At 36.5% G+C, this 18,959-nt stretch overlaps 1 protein-coding gene across 1 annotated transcript; it reads right to left on the reverse strand.

Moving 5' to 3' along the window:
* Window positions 1-572: 572 nt before the first annotated feature.
* LOC132043781 (NADH dehydrogenase [ubiquinone] 1 alpha subcomplex subunit 13-B) lies at window positions 573-12,183 on the reverse strand. Its single transcript, XM_059434277.1, has 3 exons — window positions 11,949-12,183; window positions 1,130-1,201; window positions 573-1,035 (listed from the first exon to the last, which is right to left on the reverse strand). The coding sequence occupies exons 1-3, from the start codon at window positions 12,161-12,163 to the stop codon at window positions 891-893; spliced, it is 432 nt and encodes a 143-aa protein (XP_059290260.1). The 5' UTR covers window positions 12,164-12,183; the 3' UTR covers window positions 573-890.
* Between the last annotated feature and the right edge of the window lie 6,776 nt (window positions 12,184-18,959).

Raw genomic sequence — 18,959 nt, forward strand, 5'->3', positions numbered from 1 at the left:
GTTCTGTTTGGTGATATTGCCATTATCAATAACGGTGTTTATTTATACCCTTAAAACTGGGTATCCAGTGGTCTCTTTAGTTTGGATTATCAAAAAACAATTTAATTATGTAAAAAGGATATTGGGAACTTAGTCGACTCCATTAATCTTTTTGTTCTTTGTTTGAACAAAAAATTCATCTTTCTTTGTGTTAGTTGAGGTTATTTGCCTCAGATTTCATCACAGGGGTTGCAGAACAAATGTTTTAGTAGGCATAAGGTGTAAAGCAAGATTTCACCTGTGGTATGGCATAGCTTTAAGCCTTTAACATATATGCTCCATGAGATTATGTAAATTAATCTTACAGCAATTTACTTTTAAAAAAATGAAAAAGAATTTTAAAAAAATTAAAACAATAGTAATTAGGAAAACAATCTCTAGTGTAGGACAATATTTATCAGAAACATCTAACAATAACCACTGCTAAATTCGGCTTCTCCCAGTGTTTGAGGCAACTACTGAAGGAAAAAAATTGCTTGAGGGAAGTGGAAAAGCTGCTTTCAGGTAAAGAAAGGGTGCTGCTATCAAGGATGTAATTGAAAAATAAAACTTTGAAAATATAGAAGATGATAGAATATTGGAGACAAGATTATTCAGTAAAATGATCTGAACCAACTATTAGAGAAAATGAAACTTGCATTGTCTCTTACAATCCGAAACTCCTATGCAGATAGGAGGGAGAATGCTAACCGCGTTAAAGCAAATCCTTTAACATCATTCTAAACATTTGCACAGATTTTGCAGATACATCATTATTCCAATTAGGAAAGAAATCCAAAGGAAAGTATGTGCTCAGCTACACTGAAACCAAGCAGTTGTCGTGCTGCACGTCCTGGAAGATTACCAACATCTTACCAGACATCAGGACGAAGCTCTCCAGTTGCTGGAGGCATCCATTTTCCAGAGTTGTAAACACTTTCACCAACTTTCCAACCGGGAACATCCTTCATGATTCTCGCCTCTTCTTCAAGATACTTCTTCCACTCTTTAACAAATCTGAATAAGCAAAAAAACAACAGCATAAATAAACAGTTCAGACTACAATAAATAAACAGGAGCATGGAATACAAACAAATTCAAGTGGGCTCACCTTTCATCCTCTTCAGCTTGAAGCATGGGCAGGATAGCCCTTCGGGCAGCATATTTTTCTTCCTTTATCACCCTACATAATGCAAATATTATCAGAACTTTTCCTAAAGATATTTGAGAATGCCAATGATTTCGGAACCACGAAGGTGTCAACCAGTGCACATCTTCCAAAACATAAGAAGGGAGTTTTAGGAATGTCCTAGTTCAAACAGCTTTTCCAAGTTCCTCGAAGAAGCCCGATATCAGAGAGCTCTGGCTCCTAATTATTCAGAGAACAATTAATTAATCATCCCGTAGATCCTGAACCTAACTCAACTCAAAAAACTAGTTCATTAGGCCAGGAATGTCCAAAACCATATAATGGACTACAATTCATACCCTCAACCAATGTGAACACAATGCCCCCCCCCCCCCCCCCGCACCCAAAAAAAAAAAAAAAAAAAAAAAAAACTAGAACTAAATATTTGGAATGTGGACAACAAAACACGAGGACCCAACATTGGGCAACACAGTATCAGTAATGCATTTGGCTCTAATATCATTGTTTAAAATGGACCTTGGAACTAACTCGATCCAAAAGTTAGCTCATGAATGGAAAATTATCCACTATCATATAAAGAGAACACGACCCAGACCCTCAACCAATGTTTGCATAAGGTGAAAAGTGATTAAGAAAAATATAAAGAGATTAGAGCACAGCCCCCCAATCAATGTGGGACTCCTAACACAGGCATGCTCCATTTGGAGCATAGATAAAATAACATGGGGTGTTCAACAATAGGTAACTAAACATAAGGATAGATTTGGCTCTAAATACCATGTTGAATTGTGTGATCATCTTATCTCAAAACTTAAATTGTTAAAGTTAAGACACTATTATTTATTCATATTAGGTCTTCAACACAAGTAAATGATAGTTTATGCAAATAAACAATACCCAGTGATGCAATCCAAATTACTTTCTATCTTTGTTATTTTTCTTGCATCACCCAGGGTCCCACAGCAGTACCACTTCATCCTTTTATCATGATAACTAGCTTAAACACAAAAGTTTTACATATACAGCAAAAGCTGGCAACACAACATAGATTTTAAAACATGTACAAGGAATGATATTCATATTGATTTTCATTAATCACCGACATCCCTTTGATGGAAATATCACAAATTATGATGACAACAGCTAAAGCCAACTCCATAGGTCCAATCGGTACTTTTGGTTAACCGGAGGTGTGAATATCCTTGCTGATTATTATTCCTAGGAAAAAAAATTCCCAGCTGGTTATTCTACGTTCTTGTTTATGGATATGTCCAAAATATACGTGATTTATCCCAATAAAAACGAAAGCATGATAAATCCCAAATAAATTTCATAACTCCTCCAAAGTCCAAACATAAAAGGAAAACCGATAAATCCTCTTGGAGACTGCGAAAATAACACACCAGACAGAACAACACTCTTAAGTGAAGCTCAGCAGCGTTGCTTCCTATATTAAAGATCCGGAGTCACCCACTCTACCAGTTTAGCTACTACGAGTGCTGCAAGAACTTTGGCTCATCTGGACCAACGCACATATGCAGTTTAACATTGACTTCAGATGTAAAGCCTGAACAGCACCCTTTGCCAAATATAGCCAAAAGTAGTACGATTGATCTCCTTAAGGATTTTATCATGCTAATCTTCATCGCATAATTTCAATTTATTCAGGGTTTTATCCTATCCAAAATATAACTGGTAAATCAGAGAAGTAAGAATTCAGTGACTAGGAGGTCATTTTACATGGAACTGATATTCCCCAGGTTGCTCATCCCATTCAGGATATTCCACAATTTTAGTGTGTCTTTAAAAGGAGGATGAAATGTCGGTTGCTGGCTATTCTTTCTACAAACAAACAGATGAGGAAGGATTTAAAGAAAAGCATAGTCTCATGCAAGAAAACATAATAGAGTTGAAGACAGTAAATGGAGAAAACTCAGCTCTTGAAAATTGATCGTAGCTAAAAGCTAACTTTAACATGGGAAGTATGACACTATCCTAATAGGTTATCCTCGAAGGTCTCGACTTTCTTTTTTTTCTTAATTAATGGCGAATCTTTCTAAACGTGAATTTGTTGCCTTGGATATCCGGCAATAGCTATCTGCCTTGGGTTCTTGATGCCGAGATTCACCTTGATGCGATGGGTCTGGCAGAAAAGATAAAAATCAGGCATCAAATCAAGACCGTACTAAGGCAATGATATTCCTCTGCCATCACCTTGATGAGAACTTGAAACTGAAATATCTGACTGTTAAAGATCCTCTTACGCTATGGAATAATTTAAAAGATAGATATGGTCGTACTTCCACAAGCACGTTTTGATTGGATCCATTTAAGGCTACAAGATTTTAAAACTATCTGTGCGTATAATTCAACCATGTTTAAAATTATTTCTCAGTTGAAATTATGTGGTGAAAATATCACTGATCATGATATCTTTGGAGAAAACATTCTCCACTTTTCCTGCCTCGAGTATGCTCCTGCTGCAGCAATACCGAGAGATGAGGTTCGAGAAATATTCTGAACTAATTTCACATCTTCTAGTGGCTGATAAACATATGAACTATTAATGAAAAATCATGAAAACCGACCTACTGGTACTGTCCCATTCCCTGAAGTGAATGAGGCAAGCTTTCACCATTCTAGGCGTCGAAAAGGTCGTGGCCCCAATCATGGTGATGGCCGTGGTCGACGAAGAAATTTAAATCATGATAGCCGTCTTGCACCAAATAATACCCTTCACCACCAGCAGTGTAAAAAGAAGGATGAAAAGCATGAAGCTGTGCAAAAGAAAAATTCAGAAAATAAATGCTACCGATGTGGAGTAAAGGGGCACTGGTCACGTACATGTCGTACGCCAAAACACCTAGTTGAGCTGTATCAAGCCCCCCTCAAAAAGGCAAAAAAGAATGTTGCAGCAAATTTTATTTCTGAAGATAATGTTGAGCCCATGCATCTAGATGTGGCAGATTTCTTTGAACACCCTGAAGGAAAAATAGATCATCTGATCGGTGATGAATCTGTAATAAATTAGATATTTTCATCCATCTTGTTTGTATTAGCTAATATGGTTATGTTTCCATAGTTATGTAAATAAAATTTGTGTAATGCTTTGTTTAATAATAGTATCTACTTCAATGTTTACTTTGTCTATTCTTTCGTTTTGAAGAATCTATGGAAATGCCTCAAATATTATTTGGATCAATGACCAATCATGAAGATATTTGTGCGAGTGATAGTGGAACAATACATGCCATATTCAAAGATGAGAAATACTTTTCTCACTTGCTTAAGAAAAAGGGAAATGTTAGTACAATCTCTGGCAATTCGAAATTAATTGAAGGCTCCGGAAGAGCTACTATATTTCTACCTAAGGGGACGAAACTTGTTATAGAAGATGCATTATTCTTTTCTAAATCCCCAAGAAACTTGTTAAGTTTCAAAGATATCCGCCGTAATGGATATCATGTTGAGACATTAAATGAAATAATAAAGAATATCTTGGTATTACAAAGAATGTCTCCCGCCAGAAATATGTTTTGGAGAAATTACCAACTTTGTCTTCTGGCCTGTATTATGCAGAAATTAGTACAATTGAAGCACACTCGATCGTAACCAGAAGTTTAATGATTCAAGTACTTTTGTGCTTTGGCATGACCGAATAGGTCACCCTGGATCAATAATGATGAGACGAATTATTGAAAATTCAAATGGGCATCCACTTTTTTTTTTTTTTTTTTTAATGACATGGGAACCAGCAGCCGCTACCCCTCGGGTGCGCCCATGGTAAACCCAGCTCATGTGCAATAGCTCGTAAACCACATAGGAGAGGTAACCCGCACTAGGCAAGCAATGGGCATCCACTTAAGAACGTGAAGATTCTTGAAAGTGGTGAATTTTCATGTGCCGCTTGTTATCAGGGTAAATTGATAGCTAAGCCATCACCAATGAAAGTTGACATTGAATCCCCTGCCTTTCTGTAGCGTATACATGGGGATATATGTGGACTATTCATCCACCTCGCGGGTCATTCACATATTTTATGGTCCTACGTACGCATCTTCAAGATGGTCTCACGCGTGCCTCCTATCATCTCGCAACCCGGCGTTTGCGAAATTATTGGCACAAATAATACGCTTAAGGGCACAGTTTCCGAATTATCCCATTAAGGCTATACGCCTCTATAATGCCGAAGAATTTACGTCTCAATCTTTTGATGATTATTGTTTGTCAGTTGGGATAAAAGTTGAACATTCCGTAGCTCATGTTCATACCCAAAATGGCCTTGCTGAGTCATTTATTAAACGACTACAATTGATAGCAAGACCACTACTTATGAAAACACGGCTGCCAACTACCGTTTGGGGTCATGCTATCTTACATGCAACATCTATCATTCGTCTCAGACCGACTCATTATAATAAATACTCCCCGTCACAATTAGTATTTGGTCATGAACCAAATGTTGCTCATCTCCGAATCTTTGGTTGTGCTGTATATGTGCCGGTAGCGCCACCACAGCACACTAAGATGGGCCCCTAAAGAAGGTTAGGAATATATGTTAGGTTTGAATCACCCTCTATTATTCACTATCTTGAACCATTAACGGAAGATTTATTCACTGCTTGATTTGCAGATTGTCGATTTGATGAAACAAATTTCCCACAATTAGGGGGAGACAAAAAAGAAATTAAAAGAGAAATTGCGTGGAAAGTTTCATCAATATCCCATTTTGATCCACGTGCCCCTATATGTGAACAGGAGATCCAAAAGATCATCCACTTGCAGAAAATAGCAAATCAAATGCCAGACGCATTTACTGATTTAAAAAGAATAACTAAGTCACATATCCCTGCAGAGAATGTGCCTATCCGTATTGACCAAAGGGACAATCTACTAGTGTCATAGCCTCTGAATCTCATACACGCCTGAAGCGTGGTAGGTCATTGGGTTCTAAGGATAAAAATCGTAAAAAAAGAAACACGAAAAATGATCAGAATGACACTGTGAAAGAATATTATGAAGATATTCAAGATCTGATTAATCCTGATACTCCTAAAGATATCAGGGAACCCGAGACTCAAGTGAGTAAAGAACTATCATTAAGTTCTTCTGGTGATGGGATAGATTTGAATGGATCGGAGATTATGGTGGATAATGTTTTTGCATATAATGTTGCACTGAATATTATGAAAGACATTGAGGATCAGGAACCTCAATATGTCGAAGAATGTCGACGAAGATAAGATTGGCCAAAATGGCAAGAGGCAGTTTAATCAGAATTGAATTCCCTTGCTAAACGTGAGGCTTTTGGACCGGTAGTCCATATTCATTATTTATTTAATTTAATATCTCAACATGATACCCATTACGGCGGATATCTTTGAAACTTAACAAGATTCTTGGGGATTTAGAAGAGAATAATGCATCTTCTATAACAAGTTTCGTCCTTTTAGGCAGAAATATAGTAGCTCTTCCGGAGCCTTCAATCAATTTCGAATTACCAAAAATTGTATTGACATTTCCCTTTTTCCTAAGCAAGTGAGAAGTATTTCTCATCTTTGAATATGGCATGCGTTGTTCCACTATCAATCACACAAATATCTTCATGATTGGTCATTGATCCAAATAATATTTGAGGAATTCCATATATTCTTCAAAACGAAAGAATAGACAAAGTTAACTATGGAAACGTAACTATATTAGCTAATACAAACAGCATGGATGAAAATATCTAAGTTATTACAGATCCATCACCGATCAGATGATCTATTTTTCCTTCAGGGTGTTCAAAGAAATCTGCTACATCTAGATACGGGCTCAACATTATTTTCGTAAATAAAATTTGCTTCAAAGATTCTTTTCTCGCCTTTTGAGCGAGGCTTCGATACAAACAACTAGGTGCTTTGGCATACGACAAGTACGTGACCAGTGCCCCTTTCCACCACATCGGTAGCATTTATTTTTTGAATTTTTCTTTTGCACAGCTTCATGCTTTTCATCCTTCTTTTTACACTGCTAGTAGTGAAGGGTATTATTTGGTGCAAGACGGCTATCTTAATTAAAATTTCTTCCTTGACCACGGCCATGACTACTACTGGGGCCACGACCTTTTCGACGCCTAGAATGGTGAAAGTTTGCCTCATTCACTTCAGGGAATGGGACAGTACCAGTAGGTCGGCTTTCATGATTTTTCATTAATAGTTCATTATGTTGTTCCACCACTGTAGAAGATGTGAAACTAGTTCGAATATTTCTTGAACCTCATCTCTATTCTTTCTTTGCAGGAGCATACTCGCGGAAAAGTGGAGAATGTTTTCTCCGCATATCATGATCAAGTGATATTTTCACCACATAATTTCAACCGAGAAATAATTTTAAACATGGCAAAATATACGTACGTATAGTTTTAAAATCTTGTAGCCTTAAACGGATCCAATCAAACGTCTTTTGTGGAAGTACGACCATCTTTAGGTGGTCATATCTATCTTTTAAATTATTCCACAGCGTAAGAGGATCTTCAACAGTGAGATATTCCAGTTTCAAGTTCTCATCAAGGTGATGGCGGAGGAATATCATTGCCTTGGCACGGTCTTGATTCGATGCACGATTTTTATCTTTGATGGTGTACGCTGACCTATCGCTTCAAGGTGAATCTCGGCATCAAGAACCCAAGACAGATAGCTATTGCCAGATATATTCAAGGCAACAAATTCACGTTTAGAAAGATTTGCCATTAATTAAGAAAAAGAAAGTCAATACCTTCGAGGTTTTCAAAGTATTTGCTCGAGAAGGAGATTAAGATCGTTAAATTACTAATTTCATTCTCACGGTATAGAAAGAAAAAGGGGGGAGCGCATAAGAAGATTCACAAGTACTATATTTATTGGTTCAATGGCAGCATATTCCTTCCTGGACAATCACAGCCCTCTACAGTTGAAGAGTTGCAAACTGGTGCCCCCCCCCCCCCCCCCAAACAAAAAAAAAAAAAAAAAAGTAGACAAATAAATTTTTAAGCAGAAGAAAAAGCTTGGCATTTTTTAGGAGTCTTCGTTTGCTAGTTATTCAGGGGGGACCTAATAATACGCTCATAATTACTGAGTTTCATAGACCTTGGGCACTGAGCAGTCTGTCTTTCACTCAAGAATGTCATAAAACCAGGCTAGAGAAGAGTTACTTGCTTGGTTATGACTCTGTCCAATTCTAGCATCAAACTATTCTTTTAGACTTATTTGGTCTATGCCTAGTCTCTTCTTCAATATCTGATTTCGGATTCTATATGAGTGAGAAAAACTTCAGGTTGATCGTGAGAATTCAGTTAAAATCTGGCATTGGACATTGGGTTCTCAATGACGACTGCCCTCACTTTCAAGCCATTGAATTTAAAGGCTTTATCATCTCCATGGTGTTGCCCAGTGAATAATAAGAAAGAGATAACTAACGAAGAAAACTCCTATTAGGATTATACATTCCCAACATCTATAATCACATGATAACAGTTCGCCACAGCATCAAGACGGTTCACAATTGGCTAGATCTTAACCCAATATCCTGCTCTTTTTCTTCTTCTTTTTTCCTACGTCGAGAAACGTTCTGTGGGCTTCCATCCCGTCTTCGGTTGGCCAACAGGTTAAAACTCCAGGGACTATGCGCCCCAACCACTCTATAGTCTACCCTCCAACCAACTTAATATCCTGCTAATTAAAACCCCACTTATCTTTCACTCCATCTTAATTTCCAAATATTTTTCTTCAGAAGATACACAACTGAAAAGGGCCATAAAATGAAAACTGCCATATGCAATACCTTAAAGGCTTCCCCATTAACAGAGGAATCTTCATTGAAATTCATATCTATAAAATCTACAATGGCTGCAAGATCCAGGACAATTGCTGGGGGTCTATCCCAGAGAAGACCCCAGACTAGCAAGTCTTTAAGGATGGAGTACATTTAGTTTGATGATTTAGAAATGCTTACCAAGAACAAATCTGCTAACCGGTGTTCTCATCTCATGCAGCTTTTAAAGCACTGGAGTATGTTAAGGGGGATAATACATTCTATTGAACTTAACAAAAAAAACTCAAAAGTTCTGATATCCAAAATGCCCCTTCCACTTGGAGCAAACTTTTTCTGCCTACTGGGAAGGATCCTGATCTCGAAGATCTTTAGGAGTATGAGAAACAATCGCAGACAACATAACACATTAGGTACTAGCTTTTATTTGACGATCAGACAACCAGCAAACTATAAAACATTCTGGTTTTCCTCTAATCGAAGCAGTTTGGCTGAGAACTTTCTATGATGGGAAGTCCTAGGTGCAAAGAAGCAACTTCTTTAAATGGAAAACACTTGCTCAAAGTCGACAGTGATAGATTATCAATGATGCACAAAAATCTAGATAGTTATCACATCGTAGTTTTGTTGAATATAAAGGAACATAATAAACCAAGACCGCTTTATAATATGTAAAAGTAGCCTACTCAAATGAACATTTTCGCGGATCATTTCACGGGATCATCACATTTCTGTTGAAGTGTACACCCCCACCAGAGATCAACAGCCTTGCTCATGGACTGGTTTCAAGTATACCATTTTCTATTCTTAAATTCAAAACTGGTGTGTGCTCATCATTAATCACAACCTAATTTTGCACTTTCAGCACATTTTTAAACCTTTTCTTCAATCTATTCACTTACAAATTCAGATAAAGTGTCAAATTTCACTACCTTCATCAAAGAAATAAAAAGTAAAAAAAAAGAAGCTCGAATTCTTAACCAGCTCAAATCAACCAATGCACAAGAAATTTAAGAACCATTTTAGAGTCTACAAAAGAATCACAATCAACCATCATCCACAACATTAAAATGGGACCAACTTTCACATAAATAGCAAAAGATAAGTCATACCCAGATCAAATCAAGATAAAATAAACATTCCCAGAAGTACCATTTTTTCACAAATTAAAAAAATCACACTCAAGCTATCACGCACATCATCAAGAGAGGAACAAAAAAGGAACCAACTTTTACACAAACAACAAAAATTAAGACACACCCAGATTAAATCAAGACAGAATAAACATACCCATCTGGTTCTTTTTGCAAAAACTGGAGGAAAAAAAAATTGATTCATACCTACGTTTCTTATTTCCTAACCCAACTTGGTAGTTGGTACATACCCAAAAGAACCCAACTTTGACACAAACAACAAAATTAAGACATACCCAAATCAAATCAATACAAAATAAACATACCCAAATGGTTCATACCTACGCTTCTTGTTTCCTATGTCAACTTGGTAAATACCCAGAAAAACCCAACTTTCACATAAACAGCAAAAATTAAGACATACCCAAATGCTCTTTTTTCAGCAAACTAAGAAAATGTGATTCATACCCAGAACAATTCTAAGGTTTATCAAGAATCACAATCAACCATCATCCTCATCATCGAAAAAGGAACCAACTTTTATATAAGACATACCAAGATCAAATCAAGCCAAAATAAACATACCCAAATGCTATATTTAGGGGTAAGGTCTACGTACATCCTACCCTCCCCAGACCCCACTTATGGGACTACACTGTGTATGTTATTGTTGTCATACCTAAGCTTCTTATTTCCTATAGCAACTTGGTGCATACCCAAAAGAAACCAACTTTAACAAAAACAACAAGAAATTGAGGCATATCCAGATCAAATCAAGACAAAATATGCATACCCAAACGGTTTTTTCCCAAGAAAAAAATCATTTTTTGGGTTTACCAAGAATTACAATCAGCTATCACGAACATAATAAAAAAAGAACTAACTTTTGCAAAAACAAACAAAAATTAAGACGTACCCAGATCAAATCAAGCCAAAATGAACAAACCCAAATGCTATTTTCACATAAAAATTAATGTTTCATACTTACGCTTCTTATTTCCAACACCAACTTCGTACATATCCCAAGAGAAAGCACCAAAAGCAGTAAGAAAAATGGCCAAAGCACTCGGACCAGTGTTAGGGATCCATCGAGCAAATCTGACGGGTGCAAAACCGCCAGGTGGTGGATCGTCTTGTAATAAATGCGGAATGTCTTTCACTCTAGCCATTCTAGCTTTCTTCCTTATCATAGCTTCCGTCATTTTTTTCCTACAGTGTCGTGTGATGGAACACTGTCTTTTTAAGCTGTTTTGAGGGTTCTAAAGCGATGGGAATTGAGATTCATACCTACGCTTCTTATTTCCTATACCAACTTGGTACATACCCAAAAGGAACCAACTTCCACACAAACAACAAAAAATTAAGACATACCCAGATCAAATCAAGACAAAATAAATATACCCAAATGCTTCTACTTAATCTATTCCCTTACCAATTCAGATAAAGTGTCAAAGTTTACTACTCTCATCAAAGAAACAGAAGGAAAAGAAAAAAGAAGCTCGAATTCTTAACCAGCTCAAATCAACCAATGAAGACAAATTCAAGAACATATTAGGGTTTTCTAAAAATCACAATCAGCTATCAAAAAAAAAAAAGGAACAAACTTTCACATAAACAGTAAAAATTAAGACATACCCAAATCAAATCAAGCCAAAATAAACATACCCAAATGCTCTTTTTTCCACAAATTAAAAAAAAAAAAATGTTCATACCTACGCTCCTTATTTCCTACCAAGAAGCAACCAACTTTCACATAAACAGCAAAAATTAAGACATACCCAGATGAAATCAAGACAAAATAAACATACCCAAATGTTTCTTTTTCAAAAACTGAAAGAAAAAAAAAGGATTCATACCTACGTTTCTTGTTTCCTATGCCAACTTGGTACATACCCCAAGAGAAAGCACCAAAAGCAGTAAGGAAAATGGCTAAAGCACTTGGACCAGTATTAGGGATCCTACGAGCAAATCTGACAGGTGCAAAACCACCAGGTGGTGGACCATCTTGCAATAATGGCATGTCTTTTACACTAGCCATTCCAGCTTTCTTCCTTATCAATGACTCTGTCATTTTTTGGTTTTCTCTTTGTGATGGAAACACTCTGTTTTTGAAGGTTTCACAGTGATGGGAATTGGAAGAACAATGGAGAAAAACTGCGATGTGGAAATGGCTTGAGAGAAAAAGAAGAGACGATTGTGGGGTTCGGGTGGGGGATATTGACCAATGCGAATTTGACACGTTAGCTTGACCCTGCAGGTGATATTGTGAATTTTCACTGCCTGTGTGATCCTAATATGTATGCTTAAATACACCCCTCTACTATCGAAAAAGGGTCAAATATACCCTTCGTTATCTTTTAGCCTAAATATACCCCTAACGTTATCTTTAGCACAAAATATCTCCTCCATTAAAATTGACTAATGTGAGGCCTAATCCCACGTGGCATTAATATTTTAATGAAAATAATACCATGTCATCTTTACAATAGGCACCACTGCCACACCACCATTATGCCCACCACCTTACTTTATTTGGTGGTTTCAATAGGAAGATTCAACTTTTGAAAACCTAAAACCCCCAAATCCAATTTCCAAACCAAAATTCTCACGAAAAGATTCAAAACCCATCTCTAAAATCCTTCAATCTTCAATACCCAAATTATAGATGTTGTTAAATTTGGATATATTCTTCAACATTTCTTCTTTTTGCCACCATTTCCCTCTGTTTTTTTTCTTTTTGGTCATCATCATGATAGGTGTCTTGCTAGAACCATCAATGTTCCTGTTTCTTATTTTCAAAATCTGTTCTTTTCCACGTGATTTGGTATTTCAAGATATATCCTCTTAATTATTTCATCCATAATTCCATATTAGTCTTTGTATAGAGTTCTTGAATTTTTTTTTTAAAAAAAAATCAGTAGAATTTATTGCTTGTTCTTAAAAATTCCCTTTTGATTGCTGTCAATTTTACTTCTTTGGTGATTTCAATAGGAATTATTTAGTTTGTCTAGCTTTCTGTTCACTGATATTTTTGCATTTTTCCCCTTCTAATTGATAAAGATGTGGTTGATTTGTTTCTCTGTGTTAACCAAGTGCTTTGTGACTTGAAGCTTTCCGTTTTCGTAGTTAAGAATATTGTTGTACCGGAGAAATCAGTGGTGGGCATGATGCTGGTGCAGCAGTGGTTCTAATGGTGAAAGATGATATGGAAGGAGAGGGTGGGGGTAAAATTGGGTTTTTTTGGTGACGTGGCATATCACATGGTATTATTTTCATTAAAATATTAATGCCACGTGGGATTAGGCCCCACATTAGTCAACTTTAACAGTGGAGGGGTATATTTGTGCCCAAAGTATAACGTTAGGGGTATATTTAGACCCAAAGTATAACGAAGGGTATATTTAGCCCTTTTTCGATAGTACAGGGGTATATTTGACCCTTTTCCGTATTTTAAATTATTTTTTTTTTTTAAATGAAATATTATGAAAAAATAGGGAAAGTTACGATTCTATATCTAATTTTGAACATATTTACTCGTAGCGCATATACTTTGTGCATAAACACCTTTTATTTTATACATTTATATACACTTTATACAAGGTTGATATATTATGTATAATGTTTTTCTTCAAATATAAAATTGTATAATACTCCCTACGAATCAAAAAGAGTGTCCACTTAGACATTTTTTCTTAAGTAAAAAGGAGTGCCAACTTCTCAAATCAAGAAAGACTTAACTTTATTTTTTTGCATTTGCCCCTATTAAGTGTTATGTCATCAAATCTCAATACTTATTTAATTAGGGGCAATTTAGTCAAATTACTTATTTTTTCTAGAAGTTAGTATTTTTTTAAGGAGTGTATTAGTATTTTTTTAAAGAGTGTGCAAACGACTAAGTGGACGCTCTTTTTAATGCGGATGGAGTATTGTATATCGGGCTAAGTCGCGTAAATCTTTTCAAAGCTGTATATTTAAAATTATTCTAAAAAAATATTCCCTCTGTTTCAATTTGTTTACCTTGATTCCCTCTTTTGTTTATGTGACATGCATTTTTTCTAATTTGACAACTCTTTAATATCAACATCCCACCGGAAGAATTTTTACCATAAAAGAATTTGCCCTTTCTTTCTTTTACAGATTTGGATTAAGATCACAAAATTAAAAGGTAATTTGCTACATTATAGATATATCTTCAGTTTAATATTATACGATTCAAAAGTCTTTTACTTTCTTAAATTCTGTGACAAATTTAAACTAGACAAACAAATTGCAATGGAGAGAATAGCAGTTTGTGCATGCGAAATTATTTAAAAATATTTTCTGAAACGATTATAACAACAAACCCAATGTAATCGCACCAATGGGGTCTGAGAAGGATAGTGTGTACGCATGTCTTACCTACCTTGAGAAGGTGAACCGGTTGTTTCTGAGAGACCATCGGCTTAAAAAAAGATGAAAAAGAGATAGTAGCCATAAGCAGAAACAAACAACAACAACAACATACCCAGTGTAATCTCACAAGTGGGGTTTGAGGAAGGTAGGAAGTACGCAGACCTTACCTCTACCTTTGCGGGTCAGAGAATTATTTTCGAATAGACCTTTGGCTTAAAATAAACGTAGTCAATACAGGATTGCATGAAAAATAAGACAGCAAAATATCAAAATACAGGACAAATGGAGCAACACATAGTTATACGCACATAAAGATAATGATTTATGCGATACCAAAAGAATACTACTAAGAAAAGGAGAAGAGAATATGGAAAGGCTAGCCCCTCACCTCTCTCACACACATCGCGACAAAACACAGCTACCTACTAACCTTCTATCCTAATCCTCGACCTCCAAATCTTCCTATCTAAGGTCATATTCTCAGTCATTTGAAGCTGTGTCATATCCTGTCTAATCATCTCCCCTAATTCTTCTTCGGCCTACCTCCACCTCTCCTAACCCTGCGAATGCCAATCTCTCACACATCTTAACTAACGCATCCTCACGCCTCCTCTTCACATACACAAACCATCTCAGTCTCGATTCTCTCATCTTGTCCGCAGCGGAGACCACTCCGACCTTGTTCTATATATCTTCATTCCTAATCATATCTCTCCTAGTGTGACCACGCATCTATCTAAGCATCCGTATCCCCGTTACCTTCATCTTCTGAACATGAATGTTCTTGACTGGCCAACATTCTGTCCTGTACAACAATGCTAGTCTAACCATCACTTTGTAAAACTTAGCTTTCAGATTAGGCGACACCTTCTCATCGTAAACCACCCCGTATGCGAGCCTCTATTTCATCAATCCTGCTTTAATACGGTGTGTGACATCATCGTCAGTCTCCCCATCCCCTTGTATTATAGACCCAATGGACTTGAAACTTCCTCTTTTTGGTATAGCGTTTGCATCGATCTTCACTTCTACATCTGTCTCTTGCGTCACGTCACTGAACTTGCACTCTATGTACTCTGTCTTAGTCTTGCTTAACCTGAAACCTTTAGATTCTAAGGTCGTTCTCCAAAATTCCAACCTATCGTTAACTTCAGTATGCGTCTTATCAATCAGAACTATGTCATCTGCAAATAAAATACACCACGACACCTCCTCCTAAATATATCGCGTCAATCCATCCATCACTGAGGCAAATAGAAACGTGTTAAGGACTGATCCTTGGTGCAACCCCATCACAACCAAAAAGTATTTTGAATCACCTTGCATTGTCCTAACTCGGGTCTTGGCACCCTCGTACATGTCCTTATAAGCAGGCCACAGGCACACTTCTAGACTCGAAGCATCTCAAAAGGACCTCCTAAGGGACTTTATCATATGTCTTATCTAGGTCAATGAAAACTATTTTTAAGTCTCTCTTTTTGTGCCTATATTGCTCACTAATCTCCTGACAAAATAGAATTGCTTTTATAGTCAATCGCTCCGGAATGAATCCGAATTGGTTCTCGGATATCATCACATCCCTCCTCATCTTCATCTCGACCACCCTGTCCCAAACTTTCATTGTGTGGCTTAATTAGCAACTTGATACCCCTATAGTTATTGCAACTCTGAATATCACCCTAGTTTTTGTACAGCGGGACCATTGTACTCCACCTCTGATTCTCTGACATCTTAGCCGTCTTAAATATGATATTAAACAACCTAGTCAGCTATTTCATACCTGTCTCCCCTGCGTTCTTTCACAAATCTACCCAGCCTAGGCGATACCTTCTTATCGCAAAGCACCCCTGAGGCGAGCCTCCATTTCATCAATCTTGCTTCAATACGGCGTGCGATATCATCGTCAATTTTCTCGGCCTCTTGTATTATGGACCCAATATACTTGAAACTTCTTCTTTTGGGTATAGCTTGTGCCTCGATCTTCACTTCCATATCTGTCTCTTGCGTCACGTCACTGAACTTGCACTCGATGTACTCCGTCTTAGTCCTGCTTAACCTGAAACCTTTGGATTCTAAGTTCGTTCTCCAAAATTTCAACCTATCATTAACTTCACTATGCGTCTCATCAATCAGAACTATGTCATATGCAAATAACATACACCACAACACCTCCTCCTAAATATATCGCGTCAATCCGTTCATTACTAAGGCAAACAGAAACGTGTTAAGGACTGATCCTTGGTGCAACCCATCACGACCGGAAAGTGTTCTGAATCACCTTCTACTGTCCTAGCTCGGGTCTTGGCACCCTCGTACATGTCCTTAATAGCCCTAGTGTAGGCCACGGGCACACCTATAGACTCGAAGCATCTCAAAAGGACCTCCTGAAGGACGTTATCATATGTCTTCTCCAGGTCAATGAACACTATGTTTGTCTCTCTTCTTGTGCCTATATTGCTCACCAATCTCCTGACAAAATAGAATTGCTTCTATAGTCGATCGCCCAATCCGAACTGGTTCTCGAATATCGTCACATCCCTCCTCATCCTCATCTCGACCACCCTCTCCCAAACTTTTATTGTGTGGCTTAATTAGCAACTTGATACTCCTATAGTTATTGCAACTCTGAATATCGCCCTTGTTCTTATACAACAGGACCATTGTACTCCACCTCTAATTCTCTGACATCTTAGCCGTCCTAAATATGATATTAAACAACCTAGTCAGTCATTCCATACTTGCCTCCCCCACGCTCTTCCACAAATCTACCGAGGCTAATAAAACAACATATAGTAATAAAAATATAAGAATAAGATAATATAAGAATGAAAACTGAGTACTAATACTCCGAGAATGGACAAGAAATGCCCTAGACTATCGACGATCCTTCTATCCTAATTCTCAAATCCACACCATCTTCTTATCAAGGGTCATGACCTCTGTAGCCTGTAGTTGAAAAAATTAGCTAGACATAACCTGTTTTTCTGTATCTATAAACTAATTGAGAGAAATCTTTGCTATATGTAGTTTTAAATTCGGTATGGAATCCCTAATGATATATTGTGGCCAATTTATTTATTTGGTCTGTTTTAAGATTAACACTGTGGAGAAAGGAAGCCTACTATGAGAAACAATATGATGTATTAGAAGGATTCAATTTCAAGTTTGTTAAATTGAAAGGGTAGTTTCACTACAAAATTCAAAGGTCCTTAAAATGATTTACCTTCTTTTTCCATTTAAACTTTCATTTATAAATTGAAGAAAATTGTAACCAACTTTTATTTAAGTTTACAAGCTTGGAGAGGAGTTATTATCTTTAATAAAATAGTATGAAGAGCTAGCATTTATAGGGCTGCTTAGAGCAGACTCCTTAAATTTATTGCTCCTATCCACCAAAAGAAAAAAAAAAAAAAAAGAAGAAGCAAAATAGTGTATCTTTTTATGAGCCCGTTTAGTAAGTTGTTTTCAATTTTTTTGAGTGTTTGATTAGCCAGCTTAAAATTATTTTGTGCTTCTAGGGCAATTGGCGCGAATGCCCTTCAAATGCGCTGGTCTTTAATTTTTGCCCCCGTAATGCGTGGTCTTTAATATTTGCCCTTCTAAGCTAAAAGATAATAAGAAAAAGACTTTACTACCCCTACCCATAACATATAAAAATCGAAAGTCCGAATTAACCCCAAACATCCAATTAAACCTATCCATCATTTCAACAACAAACCTTTCAATCGTTCCATCGTTCTAACATTTCACCGGAGAAATCTCCATTGATTTTGCTGCTACAACATCGAAAAAGATAAAATACATAATATATAGCGTTCAATTAAATGTAATTCAACTCAATTTGATGCTTTATTAAGTTTAGATTTGTTAATATTTGAAAACAACAACAAATCATCTTCTATGAACTAAACAACTGATATGCAGTTGAGATTCAACATTGCGAATTATAATTTTACTCAACAACATAGAATTGATCAAATTTATTGCTTTGTTCTGATTTTGATTAGTTTATACGTTCCATTTGATTAGTATACAATGCTCAATGACTTAGACTTGAAATTATAGTAACTTCAGTTGACAAAAAATAATCGGGTAAAGTTCTCAACAAGTATGCGGAGGAGGCGAAGTTTACTTTTACAAAAGAACAAAGTATCTTTGTTAGAGGCAAATTTCATTTTCATAAGCAAAATAAAAAAAATACACAAGTGTTAAGAATTAGACAAGTATGCGGAGGAGGCGAAGTTTACATTAGAAAAGAACAAAGTATGTTAGAGGCAAACTTTCATTTTTATGAGCAAAAACAAAAATTTACACAAGTGTTAAGAACTAGAAAAGTATGCGGAGGAGCGAAGTTCACTTTACAAAAGAACAAAGTATGCTGTTAGAGGCAACTTTCATTTTCATAAGCAAAATAAAAAAGTACACAAGTGTTAAGAATTAGACAAGTATGCCGAAGGAGGCAGAACTTCATTTTA

The sequence above is a fragment of the Lycium ferocissimum genome, chromosome 1 (assembly GCF_029784015.1).
Source record: "Lycium ferocissimum isolate CSIRO_LF1 chromosome 1, AGI_CSIRO_Lferr_CH_V1, whole genome shotgun sequence".
Taxonomy (NCBI): domain Eukaryota; kingdom Viridiplantae; phylum Streptophyta; class Magnoliopsida; order Solanales; family Solanaceae; genus Lycium; species Lycium ferocissimum.